Here is an 18,593-nt window from a genome sequence, read left to right as displayed (position 1 = left end):
AGGCGGCTCGGAGGAGGCGGCGGCCTGTCTTTTGTCAAGAGCAGCTGGACGACGGCAGTTTGAAGCGTCGGGGATGTTGAAATGAGCCAAGACAGATTTAATGGGGGGTGGGGGGGGGGGGATATTTACATGGGACGGGTAAAAGACTGGGCTCGTCCGGGATTTGAACCCGGGACCTCTCGCACCCAAAGCGAGAATCATACCCCTAGACCAACGAGCCACCCTACCTATTTCCCAATTAAAAAAATATATATCCTTTTTAAATGCGTGGTATTGGGAGCCACGTAATGGTGGCATGAAGCTTTCCCAGCAGGTGTTGAGTGCACGCAACGGTTGAGGTCAAAGTGGTCCTGATGCTGCAGAAGGAAGTTGTCCCACCCCTGTCAGACGTTCACCCGTTTGGAAGCTGAAATGATCACTTCCATTTCCGTGGTGAAGGCGAGAGGGAAAACGAGACAATATTCCCACTTCCAAAGATTGCCGTGATGTCGCGTATTCCGTTGTTTGGACGGAGAATTGCAGATGGCGGAAGCAATATCTCACCAGGCTTGTGACGGAATTTGGGAGGTGGATGAAGTTGAAGGCTGTCCAGATTCAAGAATGAGACACGGATCCAAAAGTGTTGGCGAGGTCCAGGAATCAGACGTCGCAGTGTCTTTGATTACACTCTTCATGTTGACATACGCGGCTTTCGTACCAAGAAACCACCACAAATTGTGCTTGTACTCATTCCAGTCACACCAGAGAAGCAAATCAACCGGTTTCATGGAATTGGAGTGGCCACCCTTGAGTGCTGATTCCTTGGCGAGGTGAGGAACCAAAACCACGGGCTCGTCCGGGATTTGAACCCGGGACCTCTCGCACCCAAAGCGAGAATCATACCCCTAGACCAACGAGCCACCTTTAACCTGAAATCCTCTATATCCTTTCAACTGCTAACTGCTTCAGAACAAGGACGAAGGCAAGCCACCGCAAGCCTGTCCATAGTCCTGACGAGATTGAAGAAGCCTATCCAATCTGTCTTCGAGCAGTCTTCGGGGTACACCCAGAACTGTTCACCAGCCAATCCCAGGACACAAAGACAAACAAATATTCACGCTCACAATCACACGGAGTGACAATTTAGAGTGTTCCATTGACATGCCAGACATGTTTCTGAAATGTGGGAGGAAACCCGGAGAAAACCCACGCATGCACAAGGAGATGATGCAAACCCCACACAGAAGGTGTTGACCACTTGGCTCGGGAAACACTAAAACTGGGCTCGTCCGGGATTTGAACCCGGGACCTCTCGCACCCAAAGCGAGAATCATACCCCTAGACCAACGAGCCACCTGTCTACCTTCAAACTGAAATCCTCTATATCCTTTCAACTGTTAAGTGTTGGACCACATGGTTTTTGTGGTGTTTGCTTCAGAACTGAGCATGGACGAAGGCAAGCTACCGCAAGCCTGTCCATACTCGGGTCCTGACGAGATTGAAGAAGCCTATCCCATCTTTCTTCGAGCAGTCGGCGGGGTACACCCAGAACTGGTCGCCAGCCAATCCCAGGACACAAAGACAAACATTCACGCTCACAATCACGCGGACGGATAATTTAGAGTGTTCCATTGACATGCCAGACATGTTTCTGGAATGTGGGAGGAAACCCGTAGAAAACCCACGCATGCACAGGGAGACAATGCAAACCCCACACAGGAAGGGTTGACTGCTTGGCTAAGGGAGAAACAAAAACTGGGCTCGTCCGGGATTTGAACCCGGGACCTCTCGCACCCAAAGCGAGAATCATACCCCTAGACCAACGAGCCACCTGCCAGTCAGACAATTAATTAAATCTATATCCTTTCAACTGCTCAGTGTTGCCAAGGTTTTGTGGTGTTTCCTTCAGGGCGGAGCAACGACAAAGGCGAGCCACCGCAAGCGTATCCATACTTGAGTCCTGACTACATTGAAGATTTCAAAAAATCTAATTAAAAAAAATCTGATTTCAAAGCAAACATGGTGAAGCAGCTGGCAACACTAAGGGAGTCAGCCCCGAGTGTAAATGCTTGAGGAACCAAAAATTGGCTCATTCAGGATTTGAACTCAGGACCACTCGCACCCAAAGCGAGAATCATACCCCTAGACCATAGGTGTCAAAGTCAGGCTGTGCAGGGCCGCTGTCCTGCATGTTTTACAAGTCTCCCTGTTGTAAGACCTGATTCAAATGATCAGATCATCAGCAAGTTCTGCGGAAGCCTGACATTGAACCTGTTCATTTGAATCAGGTGTGTTGCAACAGGGAGACTTGGAAAACATGCAGCACAGCGGCCCTCCAGGACCAGAGTTTGACACCTATGCCCTAGACCAACAAGCCACATATGCTTAGGTAAAATTTAGTAACTTTATGTCCTTTCAACTGTGATGTTTTGCACTTCAGGACGAAGGAAATGCTAATTGAATAAAAACCGAGGATGTCTTTGAGGTCTCGAAGCAAACATGGTGAAGCAGCATTTAGCTGTCATGCTGCACATGAGTGGAATAAGTTGCCAACGGAAGTGAAGTCAGCGCCCAGTGTAAATGCTTGAGGAACCAAACCTGGGCTCATCCGGGATTTGAAAGCGGGACCTCTCGCAACCAAAGCAAGAATCATACCCTTGAACCATCTACCTTAAGAGTTAAATAAATAGCGTAAGCGAATAACAACAAGCACAGATAAAAAAAGGGTTGACTTTTAAACTTTTTTTAAATTACTAGTTGCTACTAATAAATTTGTGTTGCATCCATCCATTTTTCGATCCGCTTTATCCTCACAATGGTCACGGGTGTGTTGGAGCATGTGCTAACCGTGCCACCTGAACTTATTTTAAATTCTATTTATTGATGTTGCATTGAATGAGAAAATGTTTTAAGCAGGATACACAGTCATTGAAGAACAGAGCTGGAATCGCATCCTGTACATCTGCACTGTGAGACTAACCTGCCGACCAGTCAAGCACTGTGCTGACTGAGACTATTTCTAGGTACAGACTGTTGATGTTAATACATGCCCTCCGGCTAAGAACCACCACAAAATGTACTCATTCCAGTTACACCAGAGAAGCAAATCAACCGGTTCACTGGAATTGTCGTGGACGCCACCCAGGAGTATTGACTCCTTAGCAAAACTTTGGGCTCGTCCGGGATTTGAACCCGGGACCTCTCGCACCCGAAGCGAGAATCATACCCCTAGACCAACGAGCCACGTGTCAACGTAGAACCCAAATTCGATAAATATAGTTATCGAAAAATAAACGTGTTCGTAGTACCGTTTCTGTATTCCACAGTTCAATGTCTTTTTGGACACGATGCGAGAAAACCGCACGAGCTTCTCTTTTAGCTTTGCTGTCGGCGTTACGTGCGTCGTTTCCTCCTCCGCTCCACAGTCGCTCATTGCGTACGGCGTGATGACGTTGCAGAAAGGGCGGGGTCTTCGCCGCAACGGAGAGGAAGTGCGACTCCAGACTTCCGTGTTTACATTTTCGAGCGCGGGAAGAACTCTTGAGCTACGTCCAGCGTTTTGTCTGCCGGCATGGCGGCCATGCGAGGCGCGCTCATCGTCTTGGAGGGTGTAGACAAAGCTGGCAAGACCACCCAGTGCAAGAAGCTTGTCCAGGCGCTGCAGCAGAGCGGATACCCGGCGGAGATGATGAGGTTTCCCGGTGAGTCCCGACACGAACTTCGGCTAGCTTGCGTAGCCTGCACAATTCTGCTCCTTCCAACCTAACCCAACTCTATTGACGTTTCCGGTGCACGCATTCGTAAAATAGGTGAACTGTAGATTTCTTTTCAAACTATATTTAGAAACGGCCTGGTATTGACATGAAAACCTCTACATTTCTGTTAAAAAAATGAACTTTTTTATGCTTTACGTCACTTGTTTTGGGATAGAAACATCTGGTGTCAGATAATGTATTGTTTCGAATGTATGGTCAGTCTTTAGATGTGACATTCTCTGACCCCTTCATACACCAAAAGGTGCATTTATCCGCGAGGTGCAAATGCGGTAGTAACACAAGACCGTTCTCATGAATGTTTTAACTCCCTCTCAAATACTGTCACCACTGTACCATTGAAAAAAAATCAGGAAAAGTAATCGCATTTCGGGCTGAACCAATGATGCTTAAAGTACTTAAGAAAGTGTTTTATGTTCGTGCTTGGTTCTTGGCAGACAGAAGCACAACAATCGGAAAGCTGATAAGTGCGTATCTGGAGAAGAAGAGCGAGCTGGAGGACCACACGGTGCATCTTCTCTTCTCCGCCAACCGTTGGGAAATGGTGTAAGTAGTCTGACTTTTTCCTCACAAGTAGTTTGGTTTGTTTATTGAACATAAAACATATCCAGTAATATTTTGACAGAAAATAAGGTAAATAAAATAGTAAAAAAGAACTAAATCAGTCTTCATTCAACACAGTTATTATGTAAGGGAGTAGGAAGAAGTAAAAAACGTATCTAGTCCTACCCCGTATATGTGTTTATATCGATCAGAAAAGAAAGAAAGTAAGAGGAAAGAAGTCTCTTTAAGGCTCATACTTAACCCGTAACCGTGATATTTTTACAACTTTTGGTTTGTATCGGGATTATATACATTCACACCCATGGGCACTCTTGTGTCAATTTTCTCTTGTATTCATAATGGATATTTCAATACCTTTCTCTATTTATCAACTTAGGTCTGATTTATCATTACTGTATCATTAATGTTTAGAATTTATCATTTTAACTCTGATTGATGTAGGTTGTTTGTACTATTTTTTTTAATTAGTTTTAGAACTTGGCAAGCCAGTTACTCATTTTCAGGTCCGTTTCAAAATTATTCCACAGATTAACACCGTTGATAAATACACTTTGTTGCTTGATGTTTGTTCTTGTTTTGAGTTTTTTGAATAAGTCGGTACCTCTTAAATCATAGCAGCTTTCTCGAATTTCGAAAAACTTCAGAATGTTTTGGCAGAGCAGGTTATTGTGTGCTTTGTACATTAATTGGGCGATTTTAAAGTCTACCAGGTCATAAAATTTCATCGCATTTAATTTGATAAATAGTGGATTTGTGGGTTCCGTATATTTTGATCTATTAATAATTCGGATTTTTTTTTTTTTTGCAGTTTTAGAATAGGGAGCTCAATATTGATAACTCAAGCTTTATTCTTGTGATAACGCCATGACTCCCCCCCCCACTAGGCCTGAGATGAAGAGAAAGCTTGAGCAAGGCACGACGCTGGTGGTAGACCGATACGCTTTCTCTGGGGCCGCCTTCACTAGTGCCAAACCGGTGAGGTACCCGATCCTCAGCAGGTGTGCCCCCAAATAAATGTCCGAATTTTACCAAACAAGTTTTAATATTACAAAAGAAAATGATATCGTTTTACAAGAGTACAAAGTTGTCATTTTGGGGGATTTTTTTTTTGTTGCTCTCACACAACTTTGAGGAAAGATTATTTTTACTTGAATAATTGTAATTCTATGAGAAACTGTTGGCGTTTTAGGGTTTCAGTCTGGACTGGTGCACCAGATCGGATGTGGGTCTGCCCAAACCGGACGTGGTCCTGTTTCTACAGTTGAGCCCGGCCGAGGCGGCTTCACGAGGTCGCTACGGCGAGGAGCGCTACGAGGACGCCGCCTTCCAGAGCGCCGTGCTCGACCGCTTCCGTCAGCTCATGGACGACCCGTCCGTCAACTGGAAGGTGAGGATTCCCAAGACCATCGTTGCCGCTCAATCTTCTTCCTCTCTCATTTGAGTCCTCGTCCCGTGCAGGTGGTGGATGCGTCCGGGAGCGTGGACGACGTTCACAAAGACATCGCCCTGAAAAGTCTGGACGCCATCCATGCGGCGCAGACGCAACCTCTGGGAGAGCTGTGGAAGTGAACGGCCATCTCTACATTTTTACTAATAAACTCTAGTTTTATCTTGACGCCTTTGCATATGAGAAGTTGAATGACTTAAAATAAAGTTGTCATTTTCTGATGTTTCACGAAATCGTCCATTTCATTCATTCACTCACTCATTCATCTTCCGAGCCGCTTGATCCTCACTAGGGTCGCGGGGGGTGCTGGAGCCTATCCCAGCTCTCTTCGGGCAGTAGGCGGGGGACACCCTGAATCGGTTGCCAGCCAATCGCAGGGCACACAGAAACGAACCACCATTCGCACTCACACTCACACCTAGGGACAATTTAGAGTGTTCAATCAGCCTGCCATGCATATTTTTGGAATGTGGGAGGAAACCGGAGCACCCGGAGAAAACCCACGCAGGCCCGGGGAGATCATGCAAACTCCACACAGGGAGGCCGGAGCTGGAATCGAACCCGGTACCTCTGCACTGTGAAGCCCACGTGCTAACCACTGGACTACCGGGCCGCCCTCGTCCATTTCAATCCACTGTAAAAATGGATCGTCACGGCAAGACGATCCCTTGAAGATGACACACACTCAAAAGTCACTTGAGACATGCTGTGAAATCTTACCAGTTTATTACTCTCTTCCCCCTCATCTGTGTGTGTGTGTGTGTGTATACATACACCCCCCTCCAAATTTTTTAATTTGGGTCAAATTTCAGGATTAACCGAAAATGCACAATAACCTTTGACAGGACTTCCACCCACTTGTGGAAAAAAAATTCTAAGGCCAACCACTTCTATGCCTTTCTGTGACTCTTCCAGTCTCTGTAGCAATGTGTAGCACAACCAGTCGAGCCTGAAGGAGTCACAGAGAAGCATCTAAGCGGACCTGCTTTGGAAATTTATTAGTCCAGTAATGCACATGAAAAAAGTTCCGCGGTCATTCAGTCGAGACATGTAGCCTACCTGAGTTCCCTTCGCTTTTGAGAGCCGTGTATGGTGGTGAGTAAATAAATAAATCTAGTGGGCAAGGATTTTTTTTTCCTCACTTGCGTGGTCACGCCAGCTGAAGCGGGTTACGGGGGATGGACTCAGGCTTGAGGGCTGGGGGGATTGAAGTTAAGGGAGGGCAAGGCACCGTTCTGCTCTCCTTTCTCAACGTTAGTTAGTGATGCAGTTAAGACTCCCACAGAAACACGTTTGAAGGTGAGGACGCGCACGCGAGTCCCATCCGGCCTTTGGTGGGGACGGGGCGTTCCCAAGCTGGATTTGCGGGCTTTTTCCCACCCACTTGGCGCGTGGGAAAAAAAACGAGAGAATCTTCTTTTTTGTTTGTTTGTTTGTTGGTTTCCATATCAAACCGTGTCGGACTGTCGGCGCATTCCTCACAAGGAAAGGATCTCAAATTCCTCGTCTTCAGAGTCAAAGAAGCGCTCCAGGCGGTCCGAGTCAGAGAAGTCTAAGACACACAAAATACAGACTTAAAATTGTATTCACAACAATGAATTTTATTATAAGGCACGAATAATGTCGTCAAAGTTTTTTTTTTAAATTGTGTTTTCCTCGCGGTATAACCCACCCAAAAAAATGTGAGTGCATCAAATTGAACCGAATCAAACCGTTGCACTTAGAAGTACACTGTATCGATTTGTAGCGAATCGTCTTTTCTTGGAGAGATATACGGAAGAAGGAAATTGCACATACAAAAAAAAAATCTCGTCAGTTTTACAAGTCAAATGTGACACAAAACGTTTTCAGCGTTTTACCGGGAGTAAGGTTGAGTGCGTCCACGCTGACCATGTGCGACGGCTGACTGTCCACCAGCTCAAACATCGGCAAGCCTCCTTGGCGGCACGACAACTGCAGTCAAACGTTCAAATGACATCGTACAGATTTGAAAAGGAGGAAGGAATACAAACGTTCAATGTCCTGTGGGTGTCCCCCATCGAAACAAATGATTGGGAGTACTTACCCTCCTTATGCGCATGCACCAGTCGTCAAAGTCGTCCTCCGTTCTGCAGAAGAAACCCTGGCGGGACACGAGAGCACGGGCTCCTTTTTTTACCAAGGTCGATCCGGCGCAAAAAGGCCGCCGGTGGCGTGGGGTCGGATTCCTTACGGCGGCGATGGACGGGTCCAGTTCGCAGATGTGCATGCGGCACGGCGGGTGCTGGCAGTGGTACGTGTCGTCGGGCACGTGGCCATCGTCGCAGGGCTCCACGGCGGGCTGCGTGGTGTGAGGGTCCAAGTAGATCAGCTCCTCGCCTGGAGGAGGGCGGCGAAGCACGAAAGGTGAACAAAATGGCGGACGCCGGACAAGAGGTCAAATCGGAGGGAAAACGTACCGACATAACCGATGAAGTAGTGAGCGCTGTTTGGTTTCCCGCCAATGACGCCCAGCGACTGTGGCAGCATGAAGCATTGCTGCGGACGCACAACGACACGTGTTGTCATGCTGGGTAAAAAAAAAATGTCGATTAACCTGCCATAAAAAGATGCCTTCCGTTCCAATACTTTTGCACATCTGATCAACTCGCTGCCAGAGCTTCAAGAGCTTTTTGTGCACACTAATCAACTTCCTGTTGATTTCCCGCACTTTTCCTCAAATGTTTTCCATTTCTGGTGGGTGTCCCTAAACTTTTGCCCATATATTCTCCGATACAGTGAAACCCCGCTATGCGACCACCTCATTTAAACGACCACCTTAAAAATACGACCGGTTTTGTACAGTCCCAAATAGAACGCCTATGTATTGTATTGTATTGTATTGAAACCCTAGAAATGAGACCACCCTGGAATTCAGAATTGCGACCGCAATATCCGGTCCCAGGAAGCTATCGCCTCATAATTGCGACCAGGTGTGAAAATGGCAGCAAGCAAGAAGAGAATTGACCCTACAACAGAAAATTGAAGTTATTCGAGCCAGTGAGCAGCCAGGATCGAGCCAGCGAACACTGGCTGAGTGGTTTGGAGTTGGAAAAACTCAAATCCAAACCATTTGGAAGAAGAAACGGGAGCTCCTAGACGCATACCAAGCAAACGCTAGCTCTTCTAGAAAACGCCTGTGCTACCGAAGTGACTACGACGACGTGGACGAGCTAACTTGGCGATGGTTTCAGAAAGCACGCAGCCAGAATATCCCTATCAGCGGACAGATGATCCAGGAACAGGCACGAGAATACGCGAAGGAGCTTAAAAAGGACGAAGTCTTTAAAGCGTCCAACGGTTGGCTGGATCGTTTCAAAACAAGGCACAACATTGGAGGCGCTAAGCTGTCAGGAGAGCGAGCCAGCGGTGATATGTAGTTTTTTTTCTCTTGCCTTATACATACATAGACTATTCAAATGCTTAAATTTCTTTTGTGTACAATACAGTTGCATGTACAATCCATCATTTATTACTCATTGTGTGTACATGACGCTACAGTATATTGTTGCATGTGAGCCACATTACTTCTGCATTATCATTACTGCATGCCACTTCAGAAATCCGACCACCCCGAAAATAAGACCACCTTGAGCAGTAACATAGGTGGTCTTATTTCTGAGGTTACACTGTACTTTTTGACCAATGTTTTAAACTTCAGCTTCTTGAGTGTTTTCCAATACCCTTGCGCTCACCTTTTAACTCATTCAGTACCAGCCAATTCTGGACCGAGTCTGAAAAGACGTTCAAAAACGTCTTTGGGAGTGAATGAGTTCCACTTCCCTGTCCCAATACTTTTGTCTAATCGCTAGTTTTCGCAACTTCTCAACCTCCCGTGGCTGTCACATCACTTTGATCCAAATTCCACTTTGGTATCGCTTTTCCAACTTCCTGTAGGTGTTCCGATACTTTAGCCCGTATACTTTGCGAGCCCGACGCGTTGCCTCGATGAAAGCGGCGACACGCCAGCTGACAACGTCACCTTGAGCGTTTGGATGTAGGCGTCGTTGATATCGCTGAGTCCCAGCCTGAGCGGTATGAGGAGAACGAGCGGCCTCCAAAGTTCCACGTCGTCCCCCGGCAGAGCGCAGGCGCCCTCCGCGCAGCCGTTGAGTTCGCCGGCCGCCGCCGAATCGCCACACGCGTCCAACCAGGGCATGCACAGACGCTCTGCGATGGACACCGGCGACCGCTCGTCACCGCCCTCGGCATCTCGGCGCGACCGATCGACGGCCACTCACTGATCTCCTCGATGACCACCGTGTTGTCCATGGCCACGTGCACCACCAACCTGCTCCACGTGTCGAACGCCGCCAGCTTCCTGGCCAAAGGCAAACAACGGACGGGCAAACGTGCTAACCGCTAAGCGCCCGCGCTGCCGTTCGGAAGACCGTTCGTGTCGAGACGATGCTCACTTGAGAACCTGCGCGACTGTGTTTGGTCCATACCACTGTCCTATGGGCTTGCCCTCGCCAACTCCCATTTGGGCTGCGGGATTCATTCCACAAAGCCAAAGAATAAGCCACGCCCCTGAAGCCGGCCGGGGAGGAGGTGGCCGCCACTCACCGATTTGATGTATGGAGTAGTAACTGTCCTTCTTGTCGATGAAGGCGTTGAGGATGCTAACGTACTCCTCTCTTTGCTTGTCTCCCGACGACCATCGCCAGTCTGCCCCGGAGAAAACCGTTACGAGCACCGAGACGCGTCTTAATATACGGATATCCTCCGTACGCTAACCTCTGCCCAAGTGCCGGCACGTGAGCGCCTCGCCCAGGATCATCTGCCCGCACCGCAGCATGCAGCCCCAGCCCGTGTCCGACGTGGGCCCCGTGCCGCCTGAAAACATGCATGTGGTCTCACACTTTTTCTTCGGCAAAGTAAAAAAAATTAAAAACTTCAGTCGGCGTCCATGGCACTCACCTATAGGGGGGAAGTTTTTTCTGTACGTGAACCAAAGTCGTGAGGTGACGTCTGATAGGATGTCATCTTTCTCTGTTGGGCAAACAACACATTGAGTCACTTTTTTTTTTTTGCTTCAGTTCATTAGTCATTGTGCTGCTCTTTCTTTTGTTATTGCTGTCCAATTAATCACAAGTGATGAGTTTTGGCAACAATATGGACGTCTGATGAAATAAAGAGATGGTGGGTCGACGCAACAATCTAGCAAAGGTGCCTCAAGCTTGTAGAAATGCTGAACCAAAAAAATATATTTTAAGGAAGACCAGTAACACGTTACCTACAAAAATAAAGCAAGTCTATGCTCAAATATAACAATAGCAATACCTGTGAGCGCGTTATATTCTCTCCCTAAAATCCACACAGGGTCAGAGGTCTCGGGGAAATCCTCAAACTCGCCAAAGCGAAGCGTGTCGTATGTCAACGTTGCTGTTGAGTGAGGAAAACATATGTTTTTTATTGTCAGCAGAAATTAAGAGTTCCCAGGTGTCTTCAAACAAAATAGCCCACACTTTTCACCTATTATGATGAAAGACAGCAGGACTGTACCATTTTATATTCTAGGACGGGGGAACTGCTCCATTTTGGCTAGATTAGGTGTCTCAAAAACACTGTCTAAATCACCATGCACCAATTACAATTGATATGGGGGGTTGAAAAACAAAAGCGATATCTTTAGTACAAGTAATATACATTTGTAAGAGTTTGTATGTTAGCTAAGGCAGCTACTGTCTTGTTCACTGTCTTCGAGTGACGTCAGACAAGATCGTACCATATCCATCCTGGTACACCCCCGACCACTCAGATACTTTTGGAACGATCCTATTTTGAGCTTTTCTCAGACTTACTTTACGTCTAACAGAATACTATTTAAAATGAGCTGTCATTTGTCAATTCCCAGGCAAAAGGGACGCTATTTAGCAACTAGCTTTTTACAATGTGTGAGTTGTCAGTCACCTTTTGGGAATGATGACTGAGCAAACACTCAAATTATAGCATTACCAATACAAGTACGGGGAACTTATCAAATCGTGCATACAAAGTACAAATGGCTTCGACACACAATGCAAGACTTCAAAGAATAAGAAAAAAACAATAACAACATTAAAACAAAATAAAACAACAGGGTGGCGTAATTTAGCAGTTAGCTTTGGTCATCACTCTAGATGGGCTAACGCCAGCGAAGCTCCAACGGAATGTCGCTTCTGCGTTAGGTTGGCAACCCAAGCCGACTGTCACCCGGGGTGGACTTTCGTTGTTTACATGTTATTGTGTTGTTTTGACAAGATTTAACGTTCTGGCGTAATTTTTGCCCCAAAGCCTCGCCTTACCTGCGTCCATCCCGACGAGCTGTGCCTGTGCTAGACTTGTTTGTTGTTTTCGAGCCAGTCTGGTGCCAGCTCGACCAATAGAGAGAGAGTACTAGTGCGGAAGTTGGGAGAAAGGCGGGACGATTGTCAGGATAGCCAATAGCATTTGATATACGGCCTGCTTCGACCAATCAAAAACTGATGACGTGTACCTGCGAAAATACCATGGAACGCAAGACGGCGCTGTAATTCCGTGACTTCCGAGTTCTGACCGTGTCAATTTTTTTATTCGTACTGTCCTCGGTATGTGTATTTTAGTATGCTTATGAAATTATGTATTATTGTACAAATAATGTAACCCTTTGGTGTCGATGTCGTGATTTTTTTCTTTTTATGTGCCGCCTGATGGAACGGACGTAACCGTTTGAACGTCGCCATATTGGTCCAGGCAATGAATCTTCATAAATTGTGGAGATATATTCCTGTTACTTTTTTTCTTTTCTTTCTTTCTTTCTTTCTTTCTTTCTTTCTTTCTTTCTTTCTTTCTTTCTTTCTTTCTTTCTTTCTTTCTTTCTTTCTTTCTTTCTTTCTTTCTTTCTTTTCTAAGTTTATTTACCCGAATCCGTTTCAAAACAACACTACATAGTCGTACTCCACAAAATAAGATCATACAAGTACAGTGTGTCAGGCATGAAATAATCATTTATTAACGACTTATTTGACAGTATCGACATTTGTAGGCCAACATTCGGAATGTATGGAAAAAAAACATAGCCACGAGAAAGTGAAAAGTGCTCATCTATGGATCAAATTGACACGAGAACAGAAAAGGATTACCACATCCTTTTTATCATTCTTGAGCATAATAAGCAGTTTCGTGAAAAGCTAAAAAAAAAATAAAAGTTCAAAAATGCACACTTTCTATCACCTGTGCTTTAATAATTAAGAAACAATAAAACAGTTAATAAGGTGCAGTTAGTGGGTGACTCAGTGCAAATGATTGTAAACACAACCCATGGCGTTATAGTGTTCCTTCACTTTTCCTGGGTGACATGTTTCAATAAGTGAATTTCCACAAGGTAAAGTTTGACTTTTTATACTTGTAATTACTTTTAACATTTTATTTGGGGGGAGATTTACGCCTCTACTAAGCCATTACAAACAATCTACAGAGCTCCTTCCCGACAAGCTAATTTTCATGGCCTTGTTTGTTGTAAAAAAACAAAAAAAACAAAACAGAGTTAGAGGTACATGGTCACGGTCACAACTGAAATTCCGCGACAAGCGTGAACCTGCAACAAGCGACCCACAAAGTAGTGAGGAAACTCTGTATTTACAGTCAGCCATGTAGCATTATTTCTAGTGGTTGTGTTTATTTCAAGGTGGTGGTCACCTTAACTGGCATAGAAATGAACAACATGACACATGGAAAGTGCACGCGTGGACTTTTTTTGACTATATGGTTAATTGTGTTTGTATGTTTCGGGGCTTGGAGGGGCATCATGAACCTGGGTCACTTGTCCCTAAGCAGGTAGAGCACCATCGCCTTGACGTAGTGTCCAAAAGTGCACAACGATAACACCAACCAGTGGGAACGCAAACCAACCTCTGTGCTCACCACACATTTAGTCAGGTCGGCCTAAACAAGAAGAGCAAGAAGAACAAATAAAGCCATACAATACCACACTCGAAACCCTACTTTTCAACCCTAACTCTGACTTAAAACCCTACTTTCACAAAACTTAATTCAGGCTTCAAACCTTAACTTGAAACTCATGCCAGGGAACTATCCGGATGTGAAGCGCCATTTTGAAGCCCTAACGTAAACTTAAAAAGCCTCATTTGAAACCGTAATCCACGTTTGAAACCCTACTTTACAGTCAAAGTCAACATTAATGTTAGCGCGCGTGTGTGTGTGTGTGTCTGTGCACTTACCCAACCTCCTCTGCGTTTCAACCACGTGGAGAGACTTTTGCGGACAAACTCCCCCATGCAGTCCACAATTGTATGAACCATGGCGGGATGGCCGTGGCGAACGCAGTCCACGGCAAGGGAACCAGCCACCGCGTACAAAGACACAATCTTTCCCCATGTCACACCTGGACACACACACACACGCACGCACGCACACACACACACACACACACACACACACACACACACACACACACTTAGTTTGACTGTTTTTGTGCGTTCTACTGTCTTTGTTATTACAGTAAGTTATTGTTTGTTGTTGTATGAACTATTTTTTCTCCATGTACAGCACTTTGTAAACAGCGGTGGTTGTTCTAAAGCAGGGATGCCCATTAGGTAGATCTTGATCTACCGGTAGATCTAAGACAGGTCCCAAGTAGATCCGAGGAGTGTCGAGGAGAAAAAAAAAACAACCATTTGTGTGTTTTTGTACATATGTTATATGTACAAAAATGTTGTATATATGTTAGTAATATTTTTGTGTTAATGTACGCTGCACCCTAATCATCCTCAGTCTCATTTTAATACTAAAAAATAAAAAATAAAAATAAAAAATAAAATAAAGCAGGTAAATCTTGAATTTACGTGGCGCGTGAGTATGTCACCGGAAATTGTTTGCGCTCAACAGTCTGCAATTGCAGCTTGTAATCAGAGCTGTTGCGCTCTATCTTTTATCGTCATTATTCTCATTCAGAGTTTGCTTCATGTACAATTCACCGAGGGCACGGGCAAAGAATAGGAATCTCGGAGGGCCCAGGGAAGCACTTTAAAACTGTACGTGTGAGCTACGATAGTTAACAGGCTCCAAAAGTGCATCGCATGCCTCCGTTTTAGGCTGTTTCTCATCATGGCGTTCATGTGTGCGTGTGTGTGTGCGCGTGCCAGTAAGGGTAGATCCCGGGAGGTTAGTTGATCGAAAAGTAGATGTTCGGTCAAAAAGTTTGGGCACCACTGTTCTAAAGTGTTCTTTGAATACAGCTGAGATGAGTTGAGAGTCTTAGGTGTCACGTTGTGCCCGAAGCGATAGAATGATCGCTTCACAACAAAATAAGGAAGTGGATCCCCGAAATAGCAGACACAAAAGAGGTTTTGTCAGGGAACAAAAGGAGTCTTTAATACGAACACAGAAAATACCCGACCGGGAGAATAACAAAAAACGCTGGTCAAAATAAGGACCAGGGATAGAATAAAGAGAACAACAAAAAACGCTTGTGGCAAAATAGCAAGGATGGTCTGATTAGACAATTATATTAATTACATTCACAAGAGGAACAAGGACGCGCAATAACAGCCACAAGGCTAAGAGGCAACAAATAATCCAAAATAGGAATTGGGCGAGAGAATATTGGCGCGGCGTGGAATTCTCCGGCAGTGAGTAGACTGCCAGAGCGTCCAAATAAAGGCAGAGTAATCACTCACAAATGAGTGACAGGTGTGCAGGCGGCAGGGAGAAAGCCCGCCCCCTGCTGGCAAACACGGGACGTGACATTAGGCTGCGTTCGAGGAAGGTAGGAAGATGGACTTATCCAACTTCCGACTAGGAAAAGTGCACTAGAATAAACGGAGAGGTCTGAGTTTGCAAAGTCGCCCCCCCCCCCCACACACAAAAATGGATCACTAAATAACCACAAATGAAAAATGGAGCAGTCCCATTAACTTGCAGGATCCAGGAAGTAGCCTCCCCCAACACAAAGATGGTTCCTATTTTTCTTCACAGCTGAGCCTTGGCAGAAATTCTGTGCTCTTCTGCTGCTTTGGCAGCAGAAGAGGTTTTTTAGAGTGGAAAAAATGCCTTTGTGTGCATTTTTTTCGGCTGGATGAGCGGGATTACAATGTCCCATTGAGAAGGGGCGGCGGGGCAAATAAGAGCTCAGTGTGATTCTCATTTTACAGAAACCTCGATCGACCATATTTGTACCGTTTAGACATCCCAACTTCGGCTTCCCGTCTATCTCCACATCCTATAAACACACTTGACTCTGTGTTTATCTTCCAGGAGTGTAAAGTGTAAGATGACACCACTTTGCTGACATTTACAGCTGCGCCGCTGTGCAACCTTTTAAGACAGAAATATTTGGAGAAAAGAGGAAAAAGTCTAAAGTTTTGCCTTTGAGGTTGATCATGCGCAAACAATTCACCATGGCCTTGCTAAGATAGATCGGGAGTTCATTTTACACCAAGTACAAGCTCAAAAAATTCTTAGCAAGTACCACCTTTTGATCAACATCAAACTACAGTAGCTAGTAGGCTGAATTGTTCATCAAAAAGTTTGCAGCGTGATAAGTTCAGAAACTATCCTGTGTACGTGTATCGTTTTAATTCCAGATTGCCATTCTTTGCCAGTGGCAACAGTGAATTGTACAAGAAACTAAATTTGAATGAGAATATTTTTTTTAATAAACCAACCAGACACTCTTGAACCGCGGGCTCACCTGAGGAGAAGATGTCGGACGCCACGGCAAGGAAGGCGTCTGTCACCACGCTCTCCGAGGCTACTGTGATGTTGAGTTGCCGAGCCACGTTGCGATAAACGCTGGGACGCAGATACTCCAGCTCATCACCTCAAACGCAAACAGGACACCATGCGGAATTTATTTCAACCCAAGTAACACATTTGTTTTTTTAATTCGTTTGGACTTTTTGATTGTAAATTCAACTACCGGTAGTTATATTTAGTTTTTGAAGGAAGTTTGCTGATATGTATTAGTTTTTATGTTTTTGAAAATGCTTTGTTTTGTGAGTTTTAGTATTAGTGTTTTATTTAGTTTATTTGATATTATATATATATATATATATATATATATATATATATATATATATATATATATATATATATATGAAATTATTTTCCCATCCCCTCATGTATCAGTCAAGCTCCCTTTTGAAAAAATCCTGGAACTATCCTTGAATATTTGTCGAGTGCAAGATGTAAAAAAAAAAGTCATGAAGTATTGCATAGTCTAGTATTTGTAAGCTAATTCTCAAACAATTGTTTGACTTTCTTTCTTCTGTACTAATCCACAATATCAAAGCTCACGTACAATATTAATCGATAAAGGTAAAAACGAAGGACCGTTTAACTATAAAGTTAGTTTTAGTTCGTTTCATACCTAATATCACTTAGTATTCATTTTTAAGCAGTTTTGTTTTTATTTTCAATAATGAACATGTTTCTTCAAATTTTGTTTTGTTACATAAATCAGTCTTGGAGAGAATCACATTTTCCTCCAATAAAATGAATGAAATATATACAATTCATTAGCGCTGTGTATTGCTCCTCAATATGATTCTCGATACATGGGATGCAATACAAATCAAGGATGAATGTCATAATTCCATACAGTTCGGTTCAGTGGGATTATCATTCGATTCGACATGTTGCGGTAGTTAATCATACTCCGTGCGTTAACGGGTTCGGATTTGGCGCTCACCCAACCATAGGAGAACCGCCGACACGTCACCGTGCGTCCCCCAAGAAGAGGCGAGCTGCTCGGGTTTGGACCAACCGATGCCTACGCGGCCCAGCCTCGATTGGATGTAGTCCCGGCAGAGCGCCTTGGCCTGGGACACCAGCTCCTTGTCGGTAGGCGAGCGATCAAACACCTCGGCGGCGAACACGGACGAGCGGCGTAACATCTCCATATTCTCTGACGACTCCTCCGGGAAGCTCCTGGAATGCGCCGCCCGGCGAGACGCCTCCGCGGGACCTGCCAAGCCGCCACGGCGGCGCGCGCTCCTCGCTCGCTCTCCGTCCGCTGGTTCTCGGAGGACTGCAACGATGACTTACTCGGTGAATACGTGTTGAGAAATGTCAGGTAAATTTGTCATTGCGCCTATCGTCACGTCACAGAAAAAGTTGATTTGTGTCGAAGAAAAACATTGAAAAAAACCGAAAAGTTGTTCAAAGTTTCCTTCTAAGGACACAATTTTATTGAAGAGCGTAGACCCGCCCCTTATAGACGCGCGCATGCGCACATGACCCAAGAAGCATTTCCATTTTTTCAATAGTGTATAAATGAAACATTTTTAACGTACTTTTTAGTGTTTAGTAGTATTTTCTCAATATACATTTGAAATGTTTTTTTCCCCATGTTCATATTTAGTCATCAACCCAGTAAGGCCGTTTACTCAAAACTTCACACATCACCATGCAGAGTAAAGTACAGTAAACCTCTCTTTGTCTACGGGAGGTCTACCGCGAGATACTCGCGAGTCCTAATCCAGTTCATCAAATCCATAAATTTACAGCGTATCGTTATGACATGAATTTTGCTCTGCCATCTTGGCCAGTCCACTCTTGAAAACGCGACCTCTGTCTCATAAGGTTTTTAGTTTCTGCTAAAATAAATACAAGAGCGGAGCAAGAGGGTGTTCAGGGGGGGCCATGGCCAGCACCCCTTGTTATTCTGCGGCCACCCTCATACCTAGGGGAACATTTTGATACCTCTAATTTTCCTGCCATTTTCACATGGATCGGTATTCTTTGACCCCTTATTTCTCTGCCACAAGTAAAAAAAAAAAAAGATTAACAGCATATCTAAAGAATAATGGACAATTGATCTGAATGAAAAG

The 18,593-nt window shown here is 44.9% G+C and overlaps 3 protein-coding genes and 5 non-coding genes across 8 annotated transcripts; 1 reads left to right on the top strand and 7 right to left on the bottom strand.

Moving 5' to 3' along the window:
* Positions 1-148: 148 nt before the first annotated feature.
* On the bottom strand, positions 149-220 carry trnap-ugg (transfer RNA proline (anticodon UGG)). Its single transcript has one exon. It is a non-coding gene; the product is annotated as a tRNA-Pro (tRNA).
* A 607-nt stretch (positions 221-827) lies between these two features.
* On the bottom strand, positions 828-899 carry trnap-ugg (transfer RNA proline (anticodon UGG)). The gene has a single exon. It is a non-coding gene; the product is annotated as a tRNA-Pro (tRNA).
* A 361-nt stretch (positions 900-1,260) lies between these two features.
* On the bottom strand, positions 1,261-1,332 carry trnap-ugg (transfer RNA proline (anticodon UGG)). Its single transcript has one exon. It is a non-coding gene; the product is annotated as a tRNA-Pro (tRNA).
* Positions 1,333-1,736: 404 nt separating this feature from the next.
* trnap-ugg (transfer RNA proline (anticodon UGG)) lies at positions 1,737-1,808 on the bottom strand. Its single transcript has one exon. It is a non-coding gene; the product is annotated as a tRNA-Pro (tRNA).
* A 1,342-nt stretch (positions 1,809-3,150) lies between these two features.
* trnap-cgg (transfer RNA proline (anticodon CGG)) lies at positions 3,151-3,222 on the bottom strand. Its single transcript has one exon. It is a non-coding gene; the product is annotated as a tRNA-Pro (tRNA).
* Positions 3,223-3,470: 248 nt separating this feature from the next.
* Positions 3,471-5,931, top strand: dtymk (deoxythymidylate kinase (thymidylate kinase)). Its single transcript, XM_052073118.1, has 5 exons — positions 3,471-3,680; positions 4,190-4,298; positions 5,201-5,291; positions 5,506-5,703; positions 5,775-5,931. Exons 1-5 carry the CDS (start codon positions 3,551-3,553, stop codon positions 5,883-5,885), a joined length of 639 nt encoding a protein of 212 aa, XP_051929078.1. The 5' UTR covers positions 3,471-3,550; the 3' UTR covers positions 5,886-5,931.
* A 541-nt stretch (positions 5,932-6,472) lies between these two features.
* On the bottom strand, positions 6,473-12,181 carry atg4b (autophagy related 4B, cysteine peptidase). Its single transcript, XM_052073090.1, has 13 exons — positions 12,069-12,181; positions 11,065-11,166; positions 10,702-10,773; positions 10,519-10,617; positions 10,348-10,449; positions 10,197-10,269; positions 10,023-10,102; positions 9,764-9,951; positions 8,202-8,280; positions 7,976-8,121; positions 7,829-7,885; positions 7,623-7,716; positions 6,473-7,315 (listed from the first exon to the last, which is right to left on the bottom strand). The coding sequence occupies exons 1-13, from the start codon at positions 12,076-12,078 to the stop codon at positions 7,242-7,244; spliced, it is 1,176 nt and encodes a 391-aa protein (XP_051929050.1). The 5' UTR covers positions 12,079-12,181; the 3' UTR covers positions 6,473-7,241.
* Positions 12,182-12,731: 550 nt separating this feature from the next.
* boka (BCL2 family apoptosis regulator BOK a) lies at positions 12,732-17,990 on the bottom strand. Its single transcript, XM_052073119.1, has 4 exons — positions 17,453-17,990; positions 16,454-16,582; positions 13,983-14,146; positions 12,732-13,686 (listed from the first exon to the last, which is right to left on the bottom strand). Exons 1-4 carry the CDS (start codon positions 17,661-17,663, stop codon positions 13,561-13,563), a joined length of 630 nt encoding a protein of 209 aa, XP_051929079.1. The 5' UTR covers positions 17,664-17,990; the 3' UTR covers positions 12,732-13,560.
* Between the last annotated feature and the right edge of the window lie 603 nt (positions 17,991-18,593).

This window comes from Hippocampus zosterae, chromosome 8 (assembly GCF_025434085.1).
Source record: "Hippocampus zosterae strain Florida chromosome 8, ASM2543408v3, whole genome shotgun sequence".
Taxonomy (NCBI): domain Eukaryota; kingdom Metazoa; phylum Chordata; class Actinopteri; order Syngnathiformes; family Syngnathidae; genus Hippocampus; species Hippocampus zosterae.
The sequence above is the reverse complement of the archived record's forward strand: the minus strand, read 5'-3'. Positions and strand labels throughout refer to the sequence as shown.